This window comes from Chrysemys picta, chromosome 1 (assembly GCF_011386835.1).
Source record: "Chrysemys picta bellii isolate R12L10 chromosome 1, ASM1138683v2, whole genome shotgun sequence".
Classification (NCBI taxonomy): Eukaryota; Metazoa; Chordata; order Testudines; family Emydidae; genus Chrysemys; species Chrysemys picta.
Window position 1 is genome coordinate 132,702,248 of NC_088791.1, and position 25,824 is coordinate 132,728,071.

A 25,824-nucleotide genomic window follows, 5' to 3' on the forward strand; every position below is an offset into this window, starting at 1 on the left:
TAGGATGCCCTCAGGCAGCTAACCCAAATGCTGCAAACCCTGGTTGACCTACAGGTCCAAGAATCCCAGACTCTACCCTTTGCAATCACTGGTGAACTTCATTGTTGCTGTTCCCTGCACCCCCCAACATACCACATGGTCTCACAAGCCATATCCTTGCCTCTGTCATTCCATGCCAGGGACAGCAAGGAAAACCACAGTTTCACATGCACTGACCTGTGAGAACCGTGGCTGGTGTATGCAGAGCCACAATGGACTACAATTTGTACACTCAAGTGGACATAAATGTTTACATCCTTTCTACTTTTAAATTTTCACCCTGTTAATTTGTTAAGTTTGTATAACATTGCCTGCGGGGGTTTGTACAATGATTTTTCTGTCCTGTTTTTTTTTTCTCAAGGTTCTATTTTGGAGAATCAAATTATCTTTTAGGTCACAACAAAAACTGCAGAATGCATAGGGTAGTCAAAACAAACAGTCTTTGTAAATACACACCAAGCCCCACAGAACTGATAGCTTCAGGAAAAGACCCAGTCATATTTCTAAATGTACAGCAAGCACTGCACACTTCTTATCAACATCCAACGCTCCAGGGCCAGACAACACTCCAGCTCTTTTAAAGCCTCCCTCAACCACGTAGCTCCATGTTGGGCTCTTCTATTAGCCCTTGTTCAAAGTCAGCAACCAGCCACTCTACCACCACTCTAGCGGTAGCTTTTGCCTCATTATGCAGGACACAACAGGCAGCTATAAGCGTTGGGATATTTTTCTCATGAGATCCAATCTAGAATCCTAGCCAGAATCCCTTCAATCAAAAGCACATTCAGCTCTCATTCTGGACCTCCTGAACCAGTAGTTGACTCTTTCCTGGGTGCTGTTGTGGTGGCCAGTGTATGGCTTCATAAACAAGGGGAGCAATAGGTAGGCTGGGTTCCCTAGAATCATTCTTGCCATTTCAATATCGCCAATGATAATCTGCTGGTTGGGAAAGAACGTCCCCTCTTGCAGCTTTCTAAACAATCCAGTGTTCTTAAAGATGGGAGCATCATGCACCTTCTCTGACCAGCCCATACTGCTCTCTGAAGCACTACCAGTGATCCACCAATGTTTGCATAGCCATAAAAAAGTAGCCCTTTCTCTTGATGTATTCTAAGGCAAAGTGGGCTGCTGCCTAAATGAATATATGCATGCTATCACCCCACCTCAGTTCAGGAACTCCACTGCTTCAAATCCATCCACTGTGACCTGCACGTTGCCAAAAGTAACAGTCCTGCATAGCTAGAGACAAGTAATGGCCCTATGCATTTGCATGACAACGGCCTCCACAGTGAATTTTCCAATTCCAAAATGATTTCCCACTGACTGGTAGCAATCTGGCATTGCAAGTTTCCACAATGTGATCGCCACTCACTTCTCTACTGTCAGTACAGCTCTCGTTCTGATGTCCCTTGCACTGGAGGGCTGGGGTGAGCTCAGCGCACAGATCCAGGAATGTGGCCTTTCACATCTGAAAGTTCCGCAGCCTCTGATCATCATCCCAAACTTGCAATATGATGTGATCCCACCAGTCAGTGCTCATTTCTCAGGCCCAGAAGTAGCGCTTGACTGTCTGCAGCTGCTCCGTGAACACCACCAACAACCATGAATTATATTTTGCTATGTACCTCAACAAACTGTCCTTGAAGAAATCATCATGTCCCCCATTCTTGTGGTACTTCCTGCAGGTCTTCAAATACAGGAGAATCATTGGGCTCCATGCTTCTGTCAGAGATGGGTTTGTGGGATTTTTTTTTTAAAAAAGGCATGGAATCTATGGGATATGGGTGGCATTATGGGATGGAGAAAGTTGCATTCTGGGAACTTGACCTCTAGCTCCCTGAGATCCCTCTGCAAGTCATTTCTATCCCACAGCACTTTGCAAAATTTTCCCAAAATGCATTGTGCTGGATGGCAGCATGTGGCACAGTGGGCTACTTGCCTGTGGTGCACTCCACTTTACATCGACACAAGCACTCCTGGTGAACATGTGCAGTGGTCATGCAAGCAGCCAAGCATACAGGCCCCCAGGCGATATACAAACTTTGGTAGCTGTACTGTACATAACTTTTGTTGATCACAGTTTGTAGCGTAGACATGGCCTGAGCGTAGACACGTGCACACATAGATCGAAGCAAGACGACTGTATGTCAACCTGACTTTGTAGTGTAGATCAGGCTTAAGTGGGATCATTTTCAAAGATGCTGAGTACCCAGTAGCTTCCATTGATTTCAGTGAAAAAGTTTCTGGGAGCTAATTGAGCACTTTTGAAAATCAGATCTTATAGTTCAGAATTTAGAAGCCCAAATTTAGATCTCCATGTGTTCAAAATGTTGGCCATTATGCCTGCAGAGACCAGAAGTGGGCCTATTACCTCCAGAGGCAGTGGAGACGCATGCTGCAACACTCGTAGTGCAGGGGTATTCTGGGTTTGTCCCATCACACTCCACAATCCTCTATAGGTATTTGCATATTGTGTAAGTGTTGCATGATGCTTTCCCCCCCCTGCAGTATGTAATGAAGGCCTTTAGCATTGAAGACTTCCACATCTATTTTTCATAGGCTGTGAGTCTAGCACCAAAAATACATAGAAGTTATTATTGAAGTTATTGTTTTATATTTATATATTCATAGGAAACACAAACCATTTGAAATAATAAGCCATATATTTAGTAACAGGCCTAGGATAACTTACAATAATGGCCAATTTGTGGCAACGTATTGTCTACTAGTCTGGGCCTAAGGAACATGCAAGTAAATTGCTGTGTTTTGTTTTGTTTCCCCAGAGAAGAAAAACAGTATGAGTGAAATCCCTTGACTATGAGCAAAACTCCCATTGACTTCAGTGGAGCTAGGATTATACCCGATGTCATTAATAAATAGTATATATTTGGTCATTCCCATATTTTCTTTAAAGAAAAAGATTTCTTGGCTTTACCATGCAAGAGTAGTTGGGACGATTTCTATTGAACTTAGTATCAGGGGGTAGCCGTGTTAGTCTGTATCTACAAAAACAACAAGGAGTCTGGTGGCACCTTAAAGACTAACAGATTTATTTGGGCATAAGCTTTCGTGAGTTAACGGCTACCCCCTGATATTGAACTTAGGGTTTTCTATAGTGCCCATCACTGAAGTGTCTAAGCCTTGATTTACCACAGTACCTTATGTTTGTCATTTTAATGTGAACATTTATAATGTCCTTCATGGATCTGAAAATGCAGGGTTGTTGCCCCATTCTAATGCATCTTAAAACAACATTCAGAAATGCTGGATCAATGGTTTGTATCAACACAGGTACTATGCAAAAAATCTGTCTCTGATCTCTGGGCTATCCCATGTGCTTTGTGATTGGTATTTCTCGCCTACATCTATGTGGTTCCCTTCTCTAGATGTGGTCCAGAAAGGGGGGGTGGGTGGGAATATCCACCGAAAATTTGGTAAACTGAAAAGTATTTTCTATTGTGTTATATCTTGTAACAATCTGGTTTTTGTTTTCCATTGAAATAAATCTGTGGAAAACTTGATTTTCTTATATATAAAACAAAGGAAACAGAAACCAAAAAGTCTTTCATAGAACAACCAAGAGGTTGGTGGGTCTCCCCCCGCCCCCAGTTTATTGTTTTCATCTGCCTGGAAGATGGCTTGCTTTGAGGATGAGTAGAGGAGTGTTTTATCAGAGACAGGTCAAAATAAATGAATCTTCAGGGTTATTAAGCAGCAAGGAGGACTCTGGGGGATGGAAACAGAAATTTTCATGTTAATTCTGTCCTTATATTTTGTTATATCTATTAGTTATAAATAGCTTGTGTGACAAAGTTCCTCCTCTATCTTGGTGGGTCTTGTGCTTATTGGCAGATATTGCCTCAGAGATTCACCGTGTGGATTGGGGGAACAGCCTAGAGACCTTTCCCTCTGGAAGAACCCACAGTTCAGGTCAATTGGGAGGTTTGGGGGGAACCTGGGCCTGCCCTCTATTCCGGGTTCCAGTCCAGGGCCCTGTGGACTGCAGCTGTCTATAGTGCCTCCTGTAACAGCTGCATGACAGCTACAACTCCCTGGGCTACTTCCCCATGGCCTCCTCCAAACACCTTCCTTATTCTCAACACAGGACCTTCCTCCTGGTGTCTGATAATGCTTGTGCTTCTCAGTCCTCCAGCAGCACACCCTCTCACTCAGCTCCTTGCACCTCTTGCTCCCAGCTCCTCACACTCACACCTCAAACTGAAGTGAGCTCCTTTTTAAAGACCAGGTGCCCTGATTAGCCTGCCTTAATTGATTCTAGCAGCTTCTTCTTAATTGGCTCCAGATGTCCTAATTAGCCTGCCTGCCTTAACTGGTTCTAGCAGGTTCCTGATTACTCTAGTGCAGCCCCTGCTCTGGTCACTCAGGGAACAGAAAACTACTCATCTAGTGACCAGTATATTTGCCCTCTACCAGACTCCTGTACTGCACTGATCTGGGTCTCTCACACTTGCCATGTTCCGTTTCTACCACCCTTCCAGCCTCCCTATGGTAATTACTAAAAAGCAAAAGCATGTATGGCAGAGATTGTGGTCAAGCTGGTGCTTCAGATACACATAGGACTCTGGCTCATACTTGGGGACTGGGCAGTTTTCAAGGGTCAGAAGATTGCCAGCGGAGGCAGCTGTGCCAGGAGGAAGGAGGTTTCTGGTCACTGTAAAGTATGGCCGCTTTGGAACTCAAGACTGCAGTAAATCTGATTGGATTTGCTGGCCCTCGCTGGTGGGTCTCAGCTCTTCTGGCAGAGGCTGTGCTTGTTGGGTGCCAAGCCTTGGTGGGGAAGGAATAACACATTGCTGGTAACATGGGAGAAGAGGGCCAGTAGCTGAGATAAGGGGGGCAGGGAGGCTGTAAGTTGTCTAGGGAGTAGGGGATCTTGGAGAATCAGGTGGGTGGAAGACATCTTGTTTGAGGGAAGGAGAAGACCCTCCTGAAGCAGGGCTGTGAGATGAGAGGTGGGAGAGTTCAGCTTAACATCTTAGAACTCTTCAGGCACATATATGAAGCCTGATGCTTCTTAGGACCTCTCGAAAGCATGATTTCCTACTCTGTAGCTCTGCAGAGAAGTCACCTGCTGCTGCCAGGCTAGCAATAACCAATATGCTGAGTGGGCTTCCTAGAGGCTGCCCTTGCTTTCAGTAATTTGAGAAAAGGAGGTCTGTCTCCGCTAATGAAACAATTGTTGGGGGCATGATGCAGAGGGCATTAAATCAAAAGAGTTTAAGCATGAGAGCTGTTCCGGTGTCCTCTTGGTGGATTATATGTGACCAGGCTTCCTATATTTTATGAACGTGTTTGTTATTCAAAATTATTCAGTGAATGCTTGTGCAAAAATATTTTCTGCCTTGGGGACTGCTCATAAACTATTCCCTGCAACTGTAGTTTCAAGTATTGATTATTCTTAACCCACTATTCACCTTGTTATAAACGTTATATAAGTCACATGGTATCATTTCTGCTCTCTAAACTGGTGACTTCCAAATAGGGTAACCAGACAGCCTGATATTAAAGGCTTTGCCTTATACAATAACTCCCCACTTAACGTCCTCTCACTTAACGTCGTTTCGATCTTATGTCCCTGTTCCATTACAGAACATGCTAGTTTAAAGTCATGCAATGCTTCTCTATAACGTCGTTTGGCTGTCTGCTTTGTCCACAGCTGGCAGCCCCCCTATCAGCTCCCCTACACACACACCCGCAGCGTCTCCTGCCCGCTGGCGGACCCCACGGATCAGTGCCTTCCCCCTGCTCCCCCCCGCCTCCTGCCCGCAGCAATCAGCTGGTTTGCGGCATTCAGGAGGCAGGGGAGGGAGGGGGAGCCTGCGCGCCAAGTCCTCACTCCTCCCCCCTCCTTCCTGCCTCCTGAACTCCGCAAACCAGCTGATTGCCACAGGCAGGAGGCAGGGGAGGGAGGCGGGTGGAGCGAGGACGCGGGTGTGGAGTAAAGGGGGAGGAGGTGGGGGGGGAGAGAAGAGGCAGGTTAAGGGTGGGGACTTGGGGGAAGGGGTGCACTGAGCAGGCCTAGGGTTGAGTCCCCCGCCCTGGATGCTTGCACAGTAGGGGAAGTTGCCACTGCGGCTGCGCAACGTGCTTCTCCTAACTTATGGCACCTTCAGATGATTGTAATATTAAATTGTTTCTTTAAAATTGTTTCAAACTTATACCTGTGTTAAATTGCTTGTTTAAAATGTATATAATGCCTTTTGTCTGGCAAAAAAAAAAAAAATCCCTGGAACCTAACCCCCGTCTTCCCCCCATTTACATTAATTCTTATGGGGAAATTGGATTCGCTTAACATTATTTCGCTTAAAGTCACATTTTTCAGGAACAGAACTACAACGTTAAGTGAGGCGTTACTGTATAAGCAACTAGAAAATCAAAGTGTCCCAATTTTTCACACTTGCTCTCTGGTCACTCTACTCCCAAACCCAAAAGAGCTTTCAAGAAAGCTGCATATGATCATTTCCAAAGTGAATACCCCCTGCAAACATATATCTGAGTACAAGTATTTGCAAACATATATCTGAGTACAAGTATTTGCAATACTTTCTCTTTCTGAACTTTGCTTGAGTGAATATTCATAGATATTGAATAAGAGAAACAATGAATGTTATCTAAGCCAATTTGTGATTTTCATTTGAACAGAATTCCATGAATCCTTTTTTGCAGCATTTGTTTGGCTATAGTCCAGATTAGTCCGAAGCTTCCAGATTTCAGAGAAATTGCAGATAGAAATCAGGCGAAATATACTTCCTTGCAGTTATAGCAAAAGTTAAACAAACCAGGAACACAGTAGATCTTTTCTGGGAATTGTGCAGGTGACAAATACAGTAAAGTATACCCTGGTGATTATAGTTTTGGTGTAGTAATCGTCCACTGGATGTCACTGTTTCTCCACAGAAAGGAAAAATAGGTGGGTTATAAAAGACATGTTCCTTTTGGATACCTCCTCTTTCCTTTCTTCTACCCAACCAATGGCACGGTAATACTCCCAGACAAGGTGATCCTCAAGGCAGAAGACATGCTTTACACCAGTGGTTAAGTCAGGGCAAGGGCAGTAAAACACCCATTATTTCAGACTATGGGAAGCTAGGAAAAACCTTCAATATAGGGAGGTAGTAGTAGTATCAGTGGAATTCTAAAGCTGACAGAGGCTTTATAGGATGGTAAAAAAGAGAGACATTAAAAATGCTTTGGAAAAGAGCATTTCCCCTATCCATCATCCACTACTGAAGCTTTATTTTTACAGCCTTTTTGAAAGTGATTTATTGCTTCTTTCATATATCTTTTAATTTGCTTCTAGGTGAAGCAGTAAATTTTGCAGTTCAGCATGCTATGTCTGAAGCCCATGGAGGAAGACCCAGTGCATCAAAGATAGCAGTGATCATTGTATCAGAGAAATCGGAGGATCCAGTGGACTCTGCTGCATATTCTGCAAGCATCAACAGTAAATTTTATCACTTTTCCACTAATTTTACTGATTTGCTTAATTTTTTAAGTAATAAGCTCGGATGGAGAGTAAAGAAATCCAAACATTGGCATGATGTTATGAGTGCGGTGATTCAATGTGATTGTTTACTATTTGGTAGAGATGGGTCTTAACAAAACCCCGAGATCCAGATGCCCCTAAACTTTGGGGTAATGCAAGTACAGACCTGTTGTTTGAAACTTAGCAAACATAGGCCTCATTCCATTTACAGCCTTTCACTCTCTCAGTGCCATTATGGATGCGACTGGATTACAGTGGCAATATTTAAATGTCATAAATTTAGACCCCTTTACATCGAGATAGTTCTTGTAAGGTTCATAAACAGAGTAAGAAACAGTAGCTCAAATTCTGCCATAACTTATACATCCTGTAAGTGCATCAGTATATACTGTATGGGGCTTTATAACTTGTGTGACCATAGGCACTTCACCTCTCTGTATCTGAGTTTCCTCACCTGTAAAATGGAAATAACAACATCCTCCTTTACAAATTACTTCATAATCTACTGATGTAAAACACGATCTAAATGCTCGGTGTTGTTATTTTTAATTAAATGTGTTGAAACAAAGAAAACAGCATGTCCCCAATGATCAAAGCTTTAGTTCTTTTAAACATTTTCTGAATGTCTCCAGCTTCTTCATGTTGACCTTGCATGATCTTACAGTGGTTATTGTAACTATAAATCTCATAATAACTATTACAGTGATTTAGAACATAGTAATATATGTGCTGAATTGCCTTCAGCCTATCGGGAGGGAATAATATGAATAATACTTGAAATTAACTGTTAGAATTCTACTCGAAAGTGCAAATCAAAGGCAAGGAGGCTCCCTTCTTTTCCATTACACTTTTAAAACCTGCTTCCCATTTCCCAGGGGTGTCATTGTTCCCAATTGGAGTTGGAGATAGATACGATGAAGAGCAGCTGAGGACGTTAGCTGGCCAATCTGCTACTGACAAGATCATTAAGCTAAGACGATTTGAAGACCTTCCCGAGATGGTCACCTTGGATGATGCATTTGTCAATAAACTGTGCACGGGTAAGTTTCATGTAGTTTTATAACTTGAGCCAGAAAAACAACCACCAGAAACGATGAAGACAATGTACTTTGTACAATATTCAGAAGTATTTTCCTACTCCTCTCATTACCTTAATCTTTAGCTAATTTCAGACAAAAGCCCATCAATTTTCTCATTTCCAGATGTCAGCCAAATAATACCTAGTCAGACGGTGTTTCATTGACATTCTACTTGAGTTCTCATCTGTACAGCCAGAGTCACTTAGTATGGTGACTGATTCCGAATGTTTTCAGCATAGTACTAACTACTATTCTACTTCAGCAGCTTTCAGAGAGCATTTTTAACTTTAGCCCTGTCCCTTTAGGCTGTGGATCTTATCAATACACAGAATGGATCACTACTTGGATGAAAGACCACCAAGGAAAGCCATAGCTGTAGTAGTTGGCATTGACGACTCTCCATGGGACATTGCTTGCCTGCTGAAGAAAAATAGCCCAAGCATGGTGTTAGGGGGAAGTTTGTTAGTGGGGGTGCCAGCTCTAGGGTGAGATGTAAAACCAAAGTTCTAATCACTTGGGGCCATTGAAGATCCCTCGGAACTTTTTGCATTCTTATTTGTGATCTAAGGGTCAAATCTGACTTACTCATTCTGCCTAATTAAATGTCCCAGTTGTTCCAGATTTGGATTTCATTCATATCACTTTCTATCCTCAACTATAGTTGTACATTGCCATAACATACATTTAGATATTAAAGAACTGCTGCGTTATGCTCCTGAGACTGGCAAAGTGAAGCCTTTATATATTGGTCACCTTTGAAAACTTTCCAGTTGCCGTAGACAAGATTACCTGAGTACTTGTACTATTCTCTGTGCATGAAATCATGGCCCCATTGAAGTCAATGGGAGTTTTGCCATTGACTTCACCGGGGCCAGGATTTCACCATGTGTATTTTCAGTATAGTAAAATTTCACATTATACTGAGGCAACTTGGGTGACTTTGGGCAAATCATTAACCCTCCCTCTGACTCTGTTTACCCTTCTGTAAAATGGGAACAATGACATTGACCTCCTGTAAATAGTGCTACAAGATCCTTGGATGAAAAGCAATATATAAAGCTAGGTAGTAGTAGTAGTATTAGACAAAATTGACATAGTAAGGGCAGCCTATGCATGTGGGTGTATGTGCATATATGTGCATGTGTATACACACACACTCTTTGCATTTTTAACCCATTTGATTGCTTAAAAATTGGTTTATCGAGGACACTTAGGTCTGTGTTATTGTTCTTCTAGACAGATAATAGTACATTTTAGAGGAAAATAGACTTCAGCAGATGTCCTACTTGGCCTTCAAACAGACCAATCAACAAAGCACCTGGGTTTCCTGAGAGTGTGTGTATGCTATGGGAACTATAGTGGCATAGCTACAGTGCCATAGCTATGTCACTAGAACACCATAGTGTAGACCAGACTACAGCGATGGAAGGGATTTTTCCACTTCTCCAAGCAGCAATGTCTAGACTGATGGAAGCATTCTTTAATTGACCTCCCTGCACCTACATCGGGTGTTAGGTCAGCATAACTGTGGTGCTCTAGGGAGGGATTTTTCACACCCCTGAATGCCATAGCTATGTCAACCTAAGTTTTAAGTGAAGACCGGGCCTTAGTTTCATGGAAAAGTAAACAGGATCTATTAATGACTGTCCCCCTACCTGGTCTGATATCTCCTGCTATGTTGAGCCTCTGCCTCTAGCAAGAGGACATGGCAGGGAGCACTGATGCAGCTAGCCATGTTTGTATACGAAAGTTACAAAGATCAGAACTTCTGTACCTACGGCTTCTGTGCAGAAATCCAAATGTGTAATTGTGGGGCCTAATTACACCACCTTTACTCCCCTAGAATAATGCCATGCTGTGTCAGTAATCCCAAAGATGTCAATGGAAGAAGTGGCAGAATGGGAGATTATGTAACTTAAGAAAAGGAGGCAGAATCAGGCCCTTTGTGAATGAGGAGTCCAGAACATAAATTTTTCTGTGCAAGTTTATCCAGTGAGGGCCATATATCCATAAAGATTTCAGATAATTAAAACTGAGCAATAAACCAAATAAGGACTTTATCCAGGAACAAGACTAGAAAAAAATCATTGTGTAAAACATAGTTAATTCATCTGTGTATATTTTGCCACATTCTCAGGAACTGGTTTTATTTCTGGGCAATATTTTACTACTGTTGCCCCAAGTCAGTCACTATATAGGACCATATTATTATTGGTATTTATTTGTACTGTGGTAGCACATAAGTGCCCCAGTCATGGACCAGGCCCCAGTTGTTCTAGGTGCTGTATAAACATTTGCCAGCTTTACCCTTGCTGAATAGTACTTTACTGCATGAGAAGTCCCATTGAAATTAATGGGACTATTTGCAGAGTAAAGTACTGCTGCATGTAAATCAGGTGTGTTTGGGGGCGGGGACAGGATCTGGTGTATAGATATTTAATCCATCTCCACTGAGATGACATCTGGCATTTTAATATCTCTCAAGTAGCTGCCATTTTCTTGTTAAAAAGTGAGCTTTCAAAGACATATTTCCTCCACCCTGCCCCTATAAAATGTGGGATTTCTTTCCCAAAATTGCTTCCCCTCAAGGCCCAGGATGGGGAACAGGAAGCTGAAACCAGTGATCATTTTCTTATTGCAACTTATATGACCTGTAAGGACTGGAAACAGGAGCTTTACGCTATTATATAGCTGGTATCTCCCCCTTCCATTGGGTCAAGGCTTTTGGACTAAAGACTCAAGCTTGGATGCCTAAAGTCAGGCACCTAAGTCTGAACAATTTGGCTCTTGCTTTTATCAGTGGTAGATACTGAGATATTAGACCTTAAAAGTATGCCATTGTTCTGAACAGGAAAGTTATCTTGTATCATTTTTTAGAAGTTTCTTAAAGTAAATAAGTTACCCCTTCCTGGAGTAATTGTACTAAGAGAGCCTGGCATTACAGGTGGAAGCATACCATAAACAATACTGATCAAAAAGATTTAAAAGCTTTCTCAAATATTTGCAAAATACAATACTGCTCCTGTAAAATATGAGACATATAGATGATATATCCTGGAGTAGTGTCAGGGGTGGCTCCAGGCACCAGCGCAGCAAGCGCGTGCCTGGGGCGGCAAGCCACGGGGGGCGGCCTGCCGGTCGCTCTGGGGGCGGCAGTCAGGGAGCCTTCGGCAGCATGCCAATGGGAGGTCCGCTGGTTCCGCGGCTTCGGCGGCAATTCGGCAGCGGGGATGCCAAAGGCGCGGGAACAGTGGACCTCCCTCAGGCATGCCGCCGAATCCACGTTACCAGTGGACCTCCCGCAGGCATGCTGCGGAAAGCCGCCTGCCTGCCATGCTTGGGGTGGCAAAATACGTAGAGCCGCCCCTGAATAGTGTAGTATGGTATGAAAGGTTTGCTACTTATGAGGAATGGGGACATCCCAAACACATGCCAACCAAACCATTATGTCACAGTACCCCATTAATTAACAGAAATTAATTCAGGGAATTCCGATGGCCTGTTTTATACAGGAGGTCAAACTAGATGATCACAGTGTTCCCTTCTGGCCTGGTGATCTAGGAATCCACGAGTCCTATATTCATATATTCTCCTTGTTTCATTGTGTGTTTGTGTGTGTTTGTACACATGCATGTAGAGGCTCCAGTTCAATAAGGTACTTTAAGAATATCTGTTTTAGGATTTTAGATTGCTGCCCGTCACCACAGAATCAGAGCAGAGTATGCCTAAATTTAAGCATGTGAGTATTCTCATTGAAATCAGTGGGACTACTTGCATGCTTAAAGTTAGTTGCATGCTTAAGTATTTAGCTGAATTGGGGCCATGCTCTTTACTTGTCTCTATTTGGTAAATATACCATATACTATATTATCACATGTTAATCACTGAGCGTGTGGTCAAGTCTATATGAGTCTATCGGAACTGCTATTCATGCAGATTGTTTGTAAAGGGCTTTGGGATTAAAGACAGTGTGTGAATGGGAGATGATGCTACTAGTAACTGGCTTTGTCTATTCTGTGATCTCCTCTTGTAAGAACATAACGTAAGAACAGCCATACTGGGTCAGACCAAAGGTCCATCTAGCCCAGTATCCTGTCTTTCAACAGTGGCCAGTGCCAGGCGCTTCTGAGGGAATGAACAGAACAGGTAATCATCAAGTGGTCCATCCCCTGTCACTCATTCCGAATTTCTGGCAAACATTTTGGACAGATGCGTGCAGTCCTCAGGGACGAATTCACAGGGTATAAAACAAGAAAATCTCTTAGTCTGAGTTACATTTTAAAAGATGGAATCGATATTTTAGTGGATTCGACCTAAGATCCTGGACAGCTGAGAGATAAGCCAAATATATGTCTTTTTCTCTTTCAGAGCCCGCTGGAGAATGTATAGATGAGGATGGGAATAAAAGGAGAGTAAGTGTATTTTTTTGTATCCTCCATCTCCCTTTCAAGTAAAATATTGTAGAGCGTCTGCACTGGAACATGAATGTCTATGTATGTGCTCTGCCTCAGAAAGTGTTGAACAATATTAATTGTTCTTCAGTAATGATCGCTGAGAATGCAAATATTCGTTTACTAAATAGAACAATGGGAGCGCGCTGCACAATTTTTTTTTTCGCCCCGATGGTACTTGATCCTGTAGTTTGCTGAGCAGTGTTCAAGGAGGTGCACACAGAGCCAAAGCACTAGCACTCAGGGCTCGTCTTCCCTGACAGAAAAGTGTGGTTTTTAGCCCGCTGTGAAAATATAAAGGAGACAAGACCATTTAGATTTGTCATGACTTAAAGTAGGCAATGGGGGCCAGATGGAGAAGTATACCACTGACTTTGCTGAACTACCTTGTAGTAAACACTACAGGTGCCCTGTCTCCACCAAAACTAGTGCATATTAGTTGTTTTGCTGTAAAAGGGACCTTTTTAAAGCAGTGATGACAAAGCCTCAGTGCTTGAGTGGAAAGGCTTCTACTAATCCATGCATCATCTGGTAGGGTCCAAGGCCCAGTCTACACTAGAAAATTAGGTCGGCATAACTGCATTGCTCAGGTGTGTGAAAAATCTGCACCCTTGAGTACCATAGTTAAGCTGACCCAAGTCCCTATGTAGACAGGGACTCAGGGAGGTGGATTACCTACGCTGATGGGAGAACCCCTCATGTCTGCATAGGTAGTGTCTACACTGAAATGCTACAGTGGTGCAGCTGTGGCATCATAGTGTTTTAAGTGTAGACAAGCACTGTAAACTCCATCCTGGGGTTCATCTTGATCAGTTAATGTATTAAAACTATAATTGCCTTGTCTATGCTAGTTAACATATTCAAATATACTTTTTTCCCTAGTGTAGGCATAACCTTAGAAAGACAGGATGTGGACAGAGCATAAGTCCTTTTGAATATGTCTAGACTCAGAAAAAGGTGTGTTTTTAAATCACTGCTGCCTCATAGTATTGACTCCCAGAAGCCAACATCATAACAAAATTGTTAAACTGCATGTTCATTAGGTGCTAAGTGGCGATAGCTGGCTCAAGGTAAAAAAAAATCATCATTATTCCTAGTCCAAACAAAGCTAAATGCAAACCATTTAATATAAATGATGACACAAATTATCAAAAGGGCAGCCTCCAATTTGTCGGCAAAATTTGCACATTAATTTTTTGCATCCATATTTAAAATTTCTGTATTTATACCTCTACCTACCTAGCCGCAGATGCAAAGCATGAAGTTAGAACATCAAATACTCAGATTTACACCTATAATTCATTTTGCTAGAGAAAAATTGCAGGCAAAAATTATGGGTTCCACATGCCCTGCAAGAAGAAAGGCCAAGCACCAGCCTATCTGAAATTGTACCCTGCATTGGAGTGGTGGCCTTTTTAAGGATCTTCTGTTATTCCTACTGCCAGCCAGGAATAGTGGCTTTTAGAAGACATTGAGAGCAGAGGTAGTTATAGGAGCCAAACATTGCCTCAGAAATGTGTCCATAGGTGCTTGTCATAGAACATACAGACTCCAAGTTGTCCCAGACACTAAAAGTTTAACAGGGAGACTAGTTACCTCCTCAGGTGGGGGTATTTGGTGGCCCTGCAACAGCTAGGGAAATGAAAAGGCTGCCAGCCAGAATGGAAGGTCAGCTGTCAGAGAGACTGAGGAACCACTGAGCACAGAGTTGTTTAGCAGTGGACTAGTGGGAAGCTGCCTGGGTAAATGGACCTCCAGAAGAAGAGGATCAGAGTGTGAGTCTTGGAAACAGTCAACTAGGGAGGTGTGGTAAGAAGCAGTCCAAGGAAGCAGTAAGGACTTGGTTCCAATTTCTTCATACAGTATCCCTGGATTGGAACCCAGAGGAGTGGGTGGGACTGGGAACTCCTATCAACCTCAGCAAACGGGTTATTAAGGCCTGTGGAGCAAAGAGGCCTGAGACTGTTGACTCTTCACAAGGGTTACTTGCCTCCTGACTCAAGAGATTTTAACATGGTGAGGAGGAACATGCTGGGAGAGGTGGGAGGAGACTATTAATATTCTGTCTGGAGTCATAATGAGACAATAATAGACATGGGGCTAAATAGTGATTAGCCAAACAAAGGGGAAACTGAGGCAGACTTGCCATTAAAAACCTGATAGCAGTGTGGGGCATCAGAGGCTGAAAGCAACCCCCTGGACACTGCTAATAAAATACTATCCCTCATAGTCAGCTTCTCAATGCCTTCCGATGTGTTTTGGGCCTAGAGTTGTTGCTCAACCACCAGTCTACAGCACCTGCTCCCATCTCTCTTCTTTCATCTTATTGGCTCATGAAGAACAAAAGCAGCATCTTCGGCAGCTCCATCTGTAGCACAGGACTGCCCTCTCGCAACACTCATCCACATCCCTGCAGGAGCAAGCCCTTATCAATGCAGATTTAGGATTCCTTCCTAAATTCTGATAGGATGGGACCTTATGCCTGATCTACAAGGTACTAAGTGGGTTGCTGCAGGAAGGGCGTTAACATTTGTTAGTCTCTAAGGTGCCACAAGTACTCCTCGTTGTTTTTGCTGATACAGACTAACACAGCCACCACTCTGAAACGTAAGCCATTATAAGACACCTTTATACCAATATAACTGTATCCAGACTAGATATAGCTATATTGGTAAGATATCACTCTTCTAACCGATATAGTTATGCCAAGAGAACTTTTCTAGTGTAGATCAACCCTTGGTGATAAAACCCTAATAATAATAATAATAAAGAGCTATCTGTTCATGAGTTCAGTGAAGGTGCCAGGCCTTCTGAGCTGAGGGTCCTCAGTTATAGAATGAGTGTATAAATCTAAATAAATAGATATGGAGCTCCCTCTGAGAGGAAGTTTGCCTGGGTCGTTGTCTGGCATTCTGGGAATCACATCTATTTCAGATGATTTATCCTTGACCATTCTGGAGTCTCTGCTATTGGTATATGTGTTTTGTGTGTGTGCACGCACATGCTTTCTATCCCATTTTCCCCCTCCAATGTTTCCACATCAGTTGGGAATTAGCCGCTGTTTGTTGCTTTGAGGGTCACTGGGTTTCCCACTGTGCCAGATTCCTTGGCTGTGCCTGGACAGTTCTTTTAATTGAATTTTTTAATGTGTTGTGCTTTGGTTTTATTGTACAGCTCATAGATGCTTTGTGATAGGTTTCCTGTAAATGGGTTAAATAAAAATAATTAAAGAAATATGAAAACCAAAAAGCCTTTTTTGCCAGATGTGCACAGCTGTCTACGTACCCTTCCAGTTGCTTTACTTCCAATGGGTTGAGAGAGAGAGAGAGAGAGAGAGAGGAGAGTATAATTAAAAAACATGTCATATCTTACTACCTAAATATTTTTTCCATATTTAAAACTCCTCACATTACTTTTATTTATTTTATAGCTTCCCCTAGGCTCTCAAGCCTGAAAAATCTTAGACAACTTTTAAGAGACATTTGCTATAATGAAATCTTTTCAAAGTCCTAAGACCTACAAAGCATGCCTAGGGAAATGCACTCATATTTAATATGTACTCCCAATATTTATGACTGCAAATCTGGCAGTTCTCTTTTAGAACTAATGGTATCCCATAGCTCAGAGCTGTAGAAAAATACTTTTAAAGCATTATTCCTGGTTTGCACACTAGTGCCAAGAATAGACCATGAATTATGCTGTGTCTAACCCAGATATTTTGTCACCTTGCTATTCACTCTCATGAATACTAGAGAAGAGCAGAAACTGAGAAGCCTTAAGGTAGCCTATCTAGATAGTCACCATCCTTTCTTCCCCATGCTCTTTATGCTTATGAATCTGGGGTGCTGTCATCCAGCTTTTAGAACCACTGTCTTTATTCCTAGTAGAACATCTAGGACTGACACTGAAGGATTGTATGCAGTGTTGTGATAACCATGTTGGTTCCAAGATATTAGAGAGATAAGGTGAGTGAAGTAATATCTATTATTGGAAGTTGATCCAATAAAAGATATTCTCTCACCCATTGAAGGACTAGTCAGTTAGGGGTGTTGAGTCTTGGAAGCATGCGTTTTGGGGATGATATTTCTGGGAATTTAGGGCTCATTTCTGCAAGATGCTGAATGATTTGGCATTCAGGTCAACAGAACTACTCATGTGCTTAAATGCTTTGCAGGATTGGAGTTAGAGTGCTCAGTGGAGGATTGAACACAGGTTGTGATTACACCACTTAGGGCAGGTTTACACTACCCACCTGAATCGGCGGGTAGAAATCGATCTCTCGGCGATCGAATTATCGCGTCTTGTCAGGACGCGACAATCGATCCCTGAATCGATGCTTCTACTCCACCAGCGGAGGTAGGAGTAAGCGCTGTCGATGAGGGAGCCGCGGAGGTCAATTTGCTGCCATCCTCACAGCGGGGTAAGTCAGCTCCGATACGTCGAATTCAGCTACACTATTCGCGTAGTTTTCGTATCTTAAATTGACCCCACCCCCCGTAGTGAGGACATAGCCTTACTCAGAGGTTAAGAGGGTATTGCCCTGGAGCCTTAAAATTCCAACTGTCCTGCAGGAAGAGAGTATCCTTTTTATTTTACATGAACACCGTGGTTATCTAATAACATTCACCCTGCAGGGCAGCAGATCCCCTTCAGGATGGGTGGAATTTTTAAGGGTTCAGGACTGTAGGTAAAATAATCCAGCGATTCCAAGCCTTCAGAAAAGGGGCTTTTGTTTTACTAGCTTGAAACAACTCTCATTAATTCCTGCTGTGCTATGAGCATCTGTGTTCAGAATACTTTCCAAAATAATTTTACACTCATGAAAACCAAAGGCATTGGTATTTAAAGAAAAGCACTGGGAAATTCTTTATTGACTGTGTTGTCCATGTGTGCTGCAGGGCTGCTCTGCTAACAATAGACAAAAGTACCAGATATTTCATGCTCTTCCAGCAAAGCATCCCTCATTATAGACTATTATCCTTTGCATGGAATTTCAGAATCTATTTCTTGCGATGTTTCTATATTAACTTTCTCATGCCCATGAACTCCCTAATATGTTGCATTCTATTGTTTAATTATCCAAGGCTATTTTGAACAGCACTGCTGGCAGTGTCACTTTACTTGCTAGTTTTAGGTTATGGAACACAGTCTGGTAGCTGCTATGTGGAGGCTTCCACGTGTTGTTTGAATTTTCTTTTCTTGCATCAAACCCTATTTTAATAGCAGCATGTCTTCTTGTATAGCCCGGTGACAAATGGACATTACTGGATATTTGTCACTCTGTGACATGCTTACCAGGTGGCCACACGGTTCTGGAGAGTCACCGAATTAATTGTACGAAGATGCCAAGACCTACATGTCAGAATAATCTCCCTGCTGTTAAAACTGAGGAAACCTGTGGCTGCCGCTGGACATGTCCATGTGAGTAACTTATTTTGCATATACGTGTTTTTTTCCCCCAGGACCGACAATGTGTTCAGGAAATGTACTGATGAATGGAACACAGAGCTACAACCTGAGGAGGAATCCAAAGTTGCTTGAATTGAGATGAATTTATACTTGTTCTTTATCAAAATCAAAATTCATAGTCTCAAATAATTTAGGGCTGGATTCTGGCCAGATGGTGTACAAGGACACAGAAGGGGTCTTTGGCCAGCCTTTGTATATGAGCCCAAGATGAAGGAGGACTAAGGGCTGGTCTACACTGGGGGGGGAATCGATCCAAGATACGCAACTTCAGCTACGTGAATAGCGTAGCTGAAGTCAAAGTATCTTAGATCGAATTACCTGGGGTCCAGACGGCGCGGGATCGATGGCCGCAGCTCCCCAGTCGACTGCGCTACCGCCGCTCGCTTTGGTGGAATTCTGGAGTTGACGGTGAGCGCGTTCGGGGATCGATATATAACGTCTTAACGAGACATGATATATCGATCCCTGATAAATCGATTGCTACCCGCTGATATGGCGGGTAGTGAAGATGTACCCTAAGAGTCGCATGAGGAGATAACCCCTGCCCTAGGTGCTATGGCTGTGCTCCCCCCACTCCCTTCACACTAGGGCATGCGGTTCGCTGGGTGCAAAGAAAGGAGAGAGCTGGCTTTTTTAAGGGTGCTGCAGCAGATCTACATTTCCTGGAAGCTCCTACGAGAAATTCTGGCATCGCTCTCCCTCTAACATTCCTGAAGGCTCAAAGGGCCCTTTCTTAGCTTATGTCTACTCTGCAATGACAGGTGTGATTGCAGCTCAGGTATGCACATCTGCATGACCGTTAATTGTCTAGCATGGCTAAAAATAGCAGTGGAGACGCAGTGGCACAGACCCTGGTGTGGCCTAGGAAGCTGAGTATGTATCCAGGGTTCTAGGCGGGTTGGTATAGCCCACGCGAAAGCCTCTGCACACTGTGGCTTCACTGCTGTTTTTAGCCATGCTGCCTAGATTAAAACTCTCATGGATATGCCTCCGTGTGCTGCAATAACACCTCCAACGGCAATGTAGACATGCCCTTAGTTGTGATAGCATCTCACAAATGTCAGCAAGTGGGAGCTCACACATCTCTATAGAGATTTTGCATGGCGACATGCAAAATATTGAAAGATATAGTTATAGATTAAAACAGTTTTGATTTTTCCTCATATTTTCAATATCTTTTCCTTTCATTTTTAGTACTAAATACACTGACTTGAAAAAAACAAATCTTAAAATTAGAATTAAAATATTTCAAATTATAATTAATATGTTTAATATTTAAGCTTTTTTCATAAGAAGACATACATGTCTTTCAAACATACAGATATTTTCAGATGGATTACAAATAAGGTTGTGAGTTTGTTATGGCGGTCAAGGAAGTCACGGATTCTGTGACTTTCTGTCACCTCTGTGATTTCTGCAGCAGCCAGTGTGGCTAGATCCGGGGCAGTCTCGAGCCAATCCTCTCCCAAACAGCAGCAAGAGGCGTTTGGGTGTGTGTGGGGGGGGTGCTGGGGGCTAGGATGCGGGAGGGGGTGAGGGCTCTGGGCCATGCTTTCCTTGGGGGCTCCCCAGAAGCAGCAACATGTCCCTCCCTCAACTCCTAGCTCCGCCTCTGCCCACAGGCATGGCCCTCGCAGCTTCCATTGGCAGCGGTTCCCAGCCAAAGGGAGCTGTGGAGCTGGCAGTGCGTGGAGCTAGAAGCTTAGGGAGGGACATGTTGTTGCTTCCGAGAAGCCGGGTAGGGAGCCTGCCAGCCCCGCCAACTCCTCCTCCCCTCATCACCCACGGCGCCCCCTGGGCCACCACCCCCAGCACCCGCAGTCCCCCCCACGAGCACCTGCGGCACTTCCAAGATTTAGTCAGGGGTACAGTACAAGTCATGGACAGGTGATGGGCCGTGAATTTTTGTTTACTGATTGTGACCTGTCCATGACTTTTACTAAAAGTACCTGTGACTAAAACATAGCCTTAATTATAAACAGAGTACTGGGCCCCAAATGCATCTTACACATTACAAATATGGTAAACATATAATTGTGTACATATATACATCAAACACACATATATATAGAACACAAGCCATTAAAAAATAATATTAATTATGCTTGCAAAATTAAACACTTTAAAGCTAGGAAATACCAGAATTACAGATGCCTGGGCAACCTTAATTCAGCCCTATTGTGTGTATGTATTCTGATGCAGTCTTTAATTACGTGATCACATATTATTTTTTCTGCAGGACCTTCCTGGCTCCTCATCTAATCTGTTTCTCTCCCCAACCCTGGTTTCTAGTCAACTCCCTGCTCCTGGTTTCTAGTCATCTCCCTGTCCCTACCAATGTTCCCCAGTCCCAGTCTCTCTCCCTGGGATTTTTGTTCCAGTCTCTTTGTCCAGCTAGTCCCAATTCTCCTCTTGCAAACCCATCTCTTTGTCAAGTCTATCTTTCCTCCTCCTGCCCTCTTATTTGTTCACCATCCCAGTCTCCTTGCTAGCCAGTTTCCCTCTTCCCTTCAAACTCCCAGTCCCAGTTTCCCTCTTCTCCCAGGACCACTTCCATCTTCCACTCCCAGTCTCTTCCCATTAGGTTCCTTATCCTAATCTACTTCCCCTACCCCCTCCACTCAAGTCTGACTCTTACCATTTCTGAATTTGAATCAACCAGCTTCTTCCTCCACATTGCCTGGCCCAGCAGGGGGGTCATTTAAAGCACAGGAGAGGCAGTTGCCCTGCTCTCAGTTCAGGCGCCTGGGCTTGTCACCGCCTGCAGCAGCCAAGAGCTGCAATTTCAGGGAAAGTCCTGCTCAGTCCCTATCTGGAGCATGCCCAGTATGGATGGAATATTGGGAATTTAGTTGCTAAAAACTAAGTCGTTTCTTCTGAGCATGTAGAAATTGATTTTTCAAAGGCTTATAACTTGGCCAAATTTGGGCAGATTTTCACAGAGATGGCAGAAGGCTCATTCCTGAAACAGCGGCCATCCTCTGACAAATTTAAGTCCCTGCTCCAAGGTATAGGGGCACTAGAGCTTTTTAAAGAATAGGTCACCAGATCCAGGCAAAACATATTTTTCCCTCGCCTCATTCTTGTAAATGGCTGAACCTGTTTGGCAGAAATTTATATGTACCATAAAATATATATATAATATATATATATGTACCATAAAATATATATATAATATATATACACACAAACACACATCAGGTTGTTATATATATATATATATATATATATATATAATGATAATAACAACTGATGTGTGCGGCTCTGAATAGCATATCCTTGAAGGAGACCATGCAGAGCGGGCCATGTGTCACAGGGTGACTAGCTGCTTTAATGGGAGATGGGGGCCAGCCACACCTGTGTCATAATTAATTAGCATCTTTTCAGCTTGAGGGGACAGGACTAAGATGATAGATTAATAGACACCCAAACATTATAAAAGGGCTGAGAGAGATCAGACTGGGGTGTGCAACCATAAGCAGTGGATAGGCTCCTGTGGAAGGCCCTGAGGCAGGGTCTGCAGAAGGCTGGGTACTTCAAAGGAAGCGGCCGGGGACCCCAGTGATTTATACGAGAACCAGAAAAATTCTCAAAGATACTCAAGAAAGAGGATGGGAAGCAGCCAATTATTTATGGCATGGCTGGCCCCATCTCCCCTTAGGGCCAATCATCCTGTGACTCCATGCCACCAGAGAAATAGATGGGGTCAAACTGATATACAGGCACTAATCCTGCAAACAGTTATAGGCATGAGCAGTGGGACTGCTTGCCTGCTTAAAGCTAAGAACGGGCATGTTTGCAGGATTGGGGCCATAGCGTGGGACTGTCTGCTGGAAAAAATTATAATGTTTTACCAGGGAGAGGCCCAGACTGGTTTCCAATTTCCAAACCTTTCTGAACTGGGGAGGAGGGAGTCTGGAAAAATAAGCTGAATCTGAACAAACTTTAGGACATTTAGTCTATTCTCTGGCTAACCTCAAGCTTCTGGGTTGGGTTCTGAGCCCAGGCAGATGTAGAAAAAAAACCTAATACATAGCATTTGCTCTTGATTTTGAGTGTGTGAACAGGAACAATTGATATTGTGTGAGCTGTGCCTTGGCTCAGAGAGAGTGAGAGTACTCCCACTCAAACACGCAGAGATGAGGGACCCAGCGGTGGTGCTGGAGTGGCCGGTTGCTGAAAAGAGAGCCTCTGGGAAATGACCCTCCCCTCCACCCACACACAGTAGGGGGAGAAGATGCTCTGCTGCTTTTTGACTTCACAGCTTTCCGTGTGATTAGAGTAGTTACTGCAGGGCTTGCCCTATGATGAGTTTTGCTAGAATGGCACTGTACCTCTTAGATGTGTGTGTGGGAGGGGAATTGTTTTCATGTGGAAGGAAGATAGGAAAAAATGATGGCCCTTTGATCAAGCAAAATCACTAAGAGCCAAACCCTCCCGCCCAATTCGAAGGCCATGGAAAAGGCACGGAATGCAGTGGAACTGGTACGGCCTTGCTGCATGGGGGAGGGGGTTATGCACGTGGTCTTTCTACCCCTGCACAGCATGGAGCACTGTTCCATAGCAGTCTACAGAGGAGAGGAGTCCAGGCACGGCAGGGATAGGGCAAGAGTAAGAACTCTGGATCCACAACAACATGGATTCACTGACCAAGCCTCACCAATCCACAATAGGGAAGTGGCCATAAAAGCTACTGCAGCCAGTATAGTTGAGCTCTGCACAAGAAAAGTGACTGATTTATATGCTTATTTTGATTACAAGTGCCTAGAGCCAAGGTGAGGCACTTTCATGCTTTCTAACTGCTGTACAAAAATATGAATGGCAAATGCATACATTAAGCTGCATTTATAAAGCGCAGTGTTCCATGCCTTTTTAGACAAAATTCACAGTAGCTCCAAAGATTTGAGTCTACGGGTAACATTTTCAAAAGTGCCTAAGTTACTTAGGAGTGTTTGAATCCCATTTTCAAAAGGGACTTAGGCACTTTGGAGCTTAAGACCCATTGACTTTCAGCTCTAAAGTGCCTAAATCTCTTTTGGACCCAATGTACCTAAGTCACTTAGGCACTTTTGAAAATTTTATCCCCAGTCATTTTTTAATAGTAAAATCCCATGACTCCCCAGCTGTAATGTATACTTTCATCCTGGAATAAAAAATGTCCTCCGAAGAACTGCCATATTCAAAGACAAAGTTCCTGAAGGGACTAATGTGCTATTTGAAATGTTCAGGATTTCTAGCTGGACTCAGAGCTTTTTATTGTCAGATGTGGAAAACTTTCACACCAAGAATTTGCCTGTTTAATGTTCCCTTCAAAGCACATTAAATTATCTAGCCATTTTAAATCCAAGATTTCCTTTCTAATGTAAATATTCCCTAAATGTAAAATTATTGCATAGATTTTAGCTGAATCATTTTATTTGTGTCCAAAAGAAGAAACAATTACTCATGTAGTTTTTATTTCAATAGTGTGATATTTCCTATTTCATGAATAAGTGAACAGCAATACAAACCCATTAGTTTTGGCATTCCAAATATGTCTCCCTAAAGGATCTCTTAAGGGATTAAATTTAAAATTTCCACTTGTACCATTAGTCACTTGGCACAGAAAAGCCTATAGTTGTCTTAAGGTTATTGCCCTTCAGAATGAGATAATGTTTGTTTAGCTCTGTATAAATTTAACACGCCATGATAGCCCAGAAATTCACTTCATTTCCCAAGATGATATGAGTGTGTAAGGCAGACTGCTAACTTTTCACATTTACCAAAACCCACAAGTCATATATGTTTTTGGCTCAGCTAAACCAGTGCAAGTCTGTGTTAGTTATAGACAAGTCAATTGGCCAATGAGGGCCTGATTCTGCACATGCTGAAGTCAATGGCAAAACTCCCATTGACATGAATGTGAGCAGCCCCAAGTCCTAAATGAGTGAAGTACTTGGAGCTAAGAGACTTAGCGGGTATAACTATTTTGGCCGAACCCACTAGCAGAGACTCAGGTTAAGCTGCCAGAGGAGTTCTTTTGAATGCACAGCTATATGACTATATTAGCTAAGCCAATAGAAGCATGCTTTTGTCAGCATCACTGTGTCTATATAGGTGGTGGTGGTAAGGTTTGCCGGTGCAGCTATGTTGGCTGGAGGCGGGAGGGTTGCTGATCTTTTCCCCACACTCCTTGCTGTCATAGCTACACCAGCAAAACTTTGTAGTGTAGACCAGGTTGCAATCTACTGCATTTGTTTGTGATTTAATTTAGTAGTGCTTTTGAAACTTTGTTTGCTTAAAACTGAGATTAGAGGTTTGCTGAGAGTACAGACAAACATTGAATTGTTTATGATATTTATAAACCAGCAGCCAAACAAATGATAGTATATGCAGAAACATTTTCTTACAAAACTTTATATTTATTAGGCTTGTAAAGATTTTAGTGATAATGTCTCTACAACTCTTGTATAGGAATAACATAAAAGAAGGTATATTTAACAATATGAAGGTGCTACATTTCCAAGTGTTCCTATGGCTTTGGTAGTTCATAATCTGACAGCACAATATAGAAAGGTTTCCAGAACAGGAAAATTAAATGGTTTGTATCTTTTTTGCTGTGTTAGGAATTATAAAAAAGACCTGAGAGATATTTTAAAATATTTTTTTCTGCCTCTTTTTAACCTTAAAATATTAGAAACATCAAGTTTGGTCTTTGCTGTTTCTTGCTGGAGGTCTCCAGGGCCATCCCTAGCCATTTTGGTGCCCTATACAGCCCCCTGCAGGGGGGGCATCTGCGCGGGGGGCTGGCCCCAAGCCTCCATGGAGCGAAGGGTCTGGGAAGCAGGGGGGAACTGCCCCCTGGCCCCAGCCTGCTCCACTCTGCTCCCCTGGCTTCCAGCCTTGGGGGGCAGGGGGAACCGCCCCTCAGCACTTGCTGGGGGCACGGCTAGAAGCTAGCGGAACGAAGCAGGCTGGGGCTGGGTCACTCTACTTACCACACAGTGAGTGCAGGCCCGACCCCTGCAGCAGTTTTCAGGGGAGTGGGGGTGGTGCTGGGGCAGAGCAGGGGCGGGGGAAGAGGCGGAGCAGGGGCTGGAGCAGCACGCAGCTGCGCGGGGCACCAAAAATGTGGTGCGCCAAATTTCCTGGTGCTCTACGCAGCTGCGTACTTTGTGTATGGATAGGGATGGCCCTGGAGGTGTAATTGGAAGATGAAGGACCTGGAATGGGAGTTTTCTCAGCCTTTAATTGAATGGCCAGGAAGTTGAATCATTAACAAAGAGAGTTTTCCTCCCAA

General features: G+C 43.3%; 1 protein-coding gene across 2 annotated transcripts in view; it reads left to right on the forward strand.

Annotated features, from left to right (window-relative positions):
- The window catches only part of VWF (von Willebrand factor), a 247,614-nt gene that overhangs the window by 151,596 nt on the left and 70,194 nt on the right, over positions 1–25,824 (forward strand). For both annotated transcript variants that reach the window (XM_008165463.4, XM_065570815.1), the window contains exons 31-34: positions 7,361–7,504; positions 8,422–8,586; positions 12,994–13,037; positions 18,320–18,497. In XM_008165463.4, coding sequence (XP_008163685.2) covers positions 7,361–7,504; positions 8,422–8,586; positions 12,994–13,037; positions 18,320–18,497 — 531 coding nt within the window. The remainder of the gene's footprint in view (positions 1–7,360; positions 7,505–8,421; positions 8,587–12,993; positions 13,038–18,319; positions 18,498–25,824) is intronic.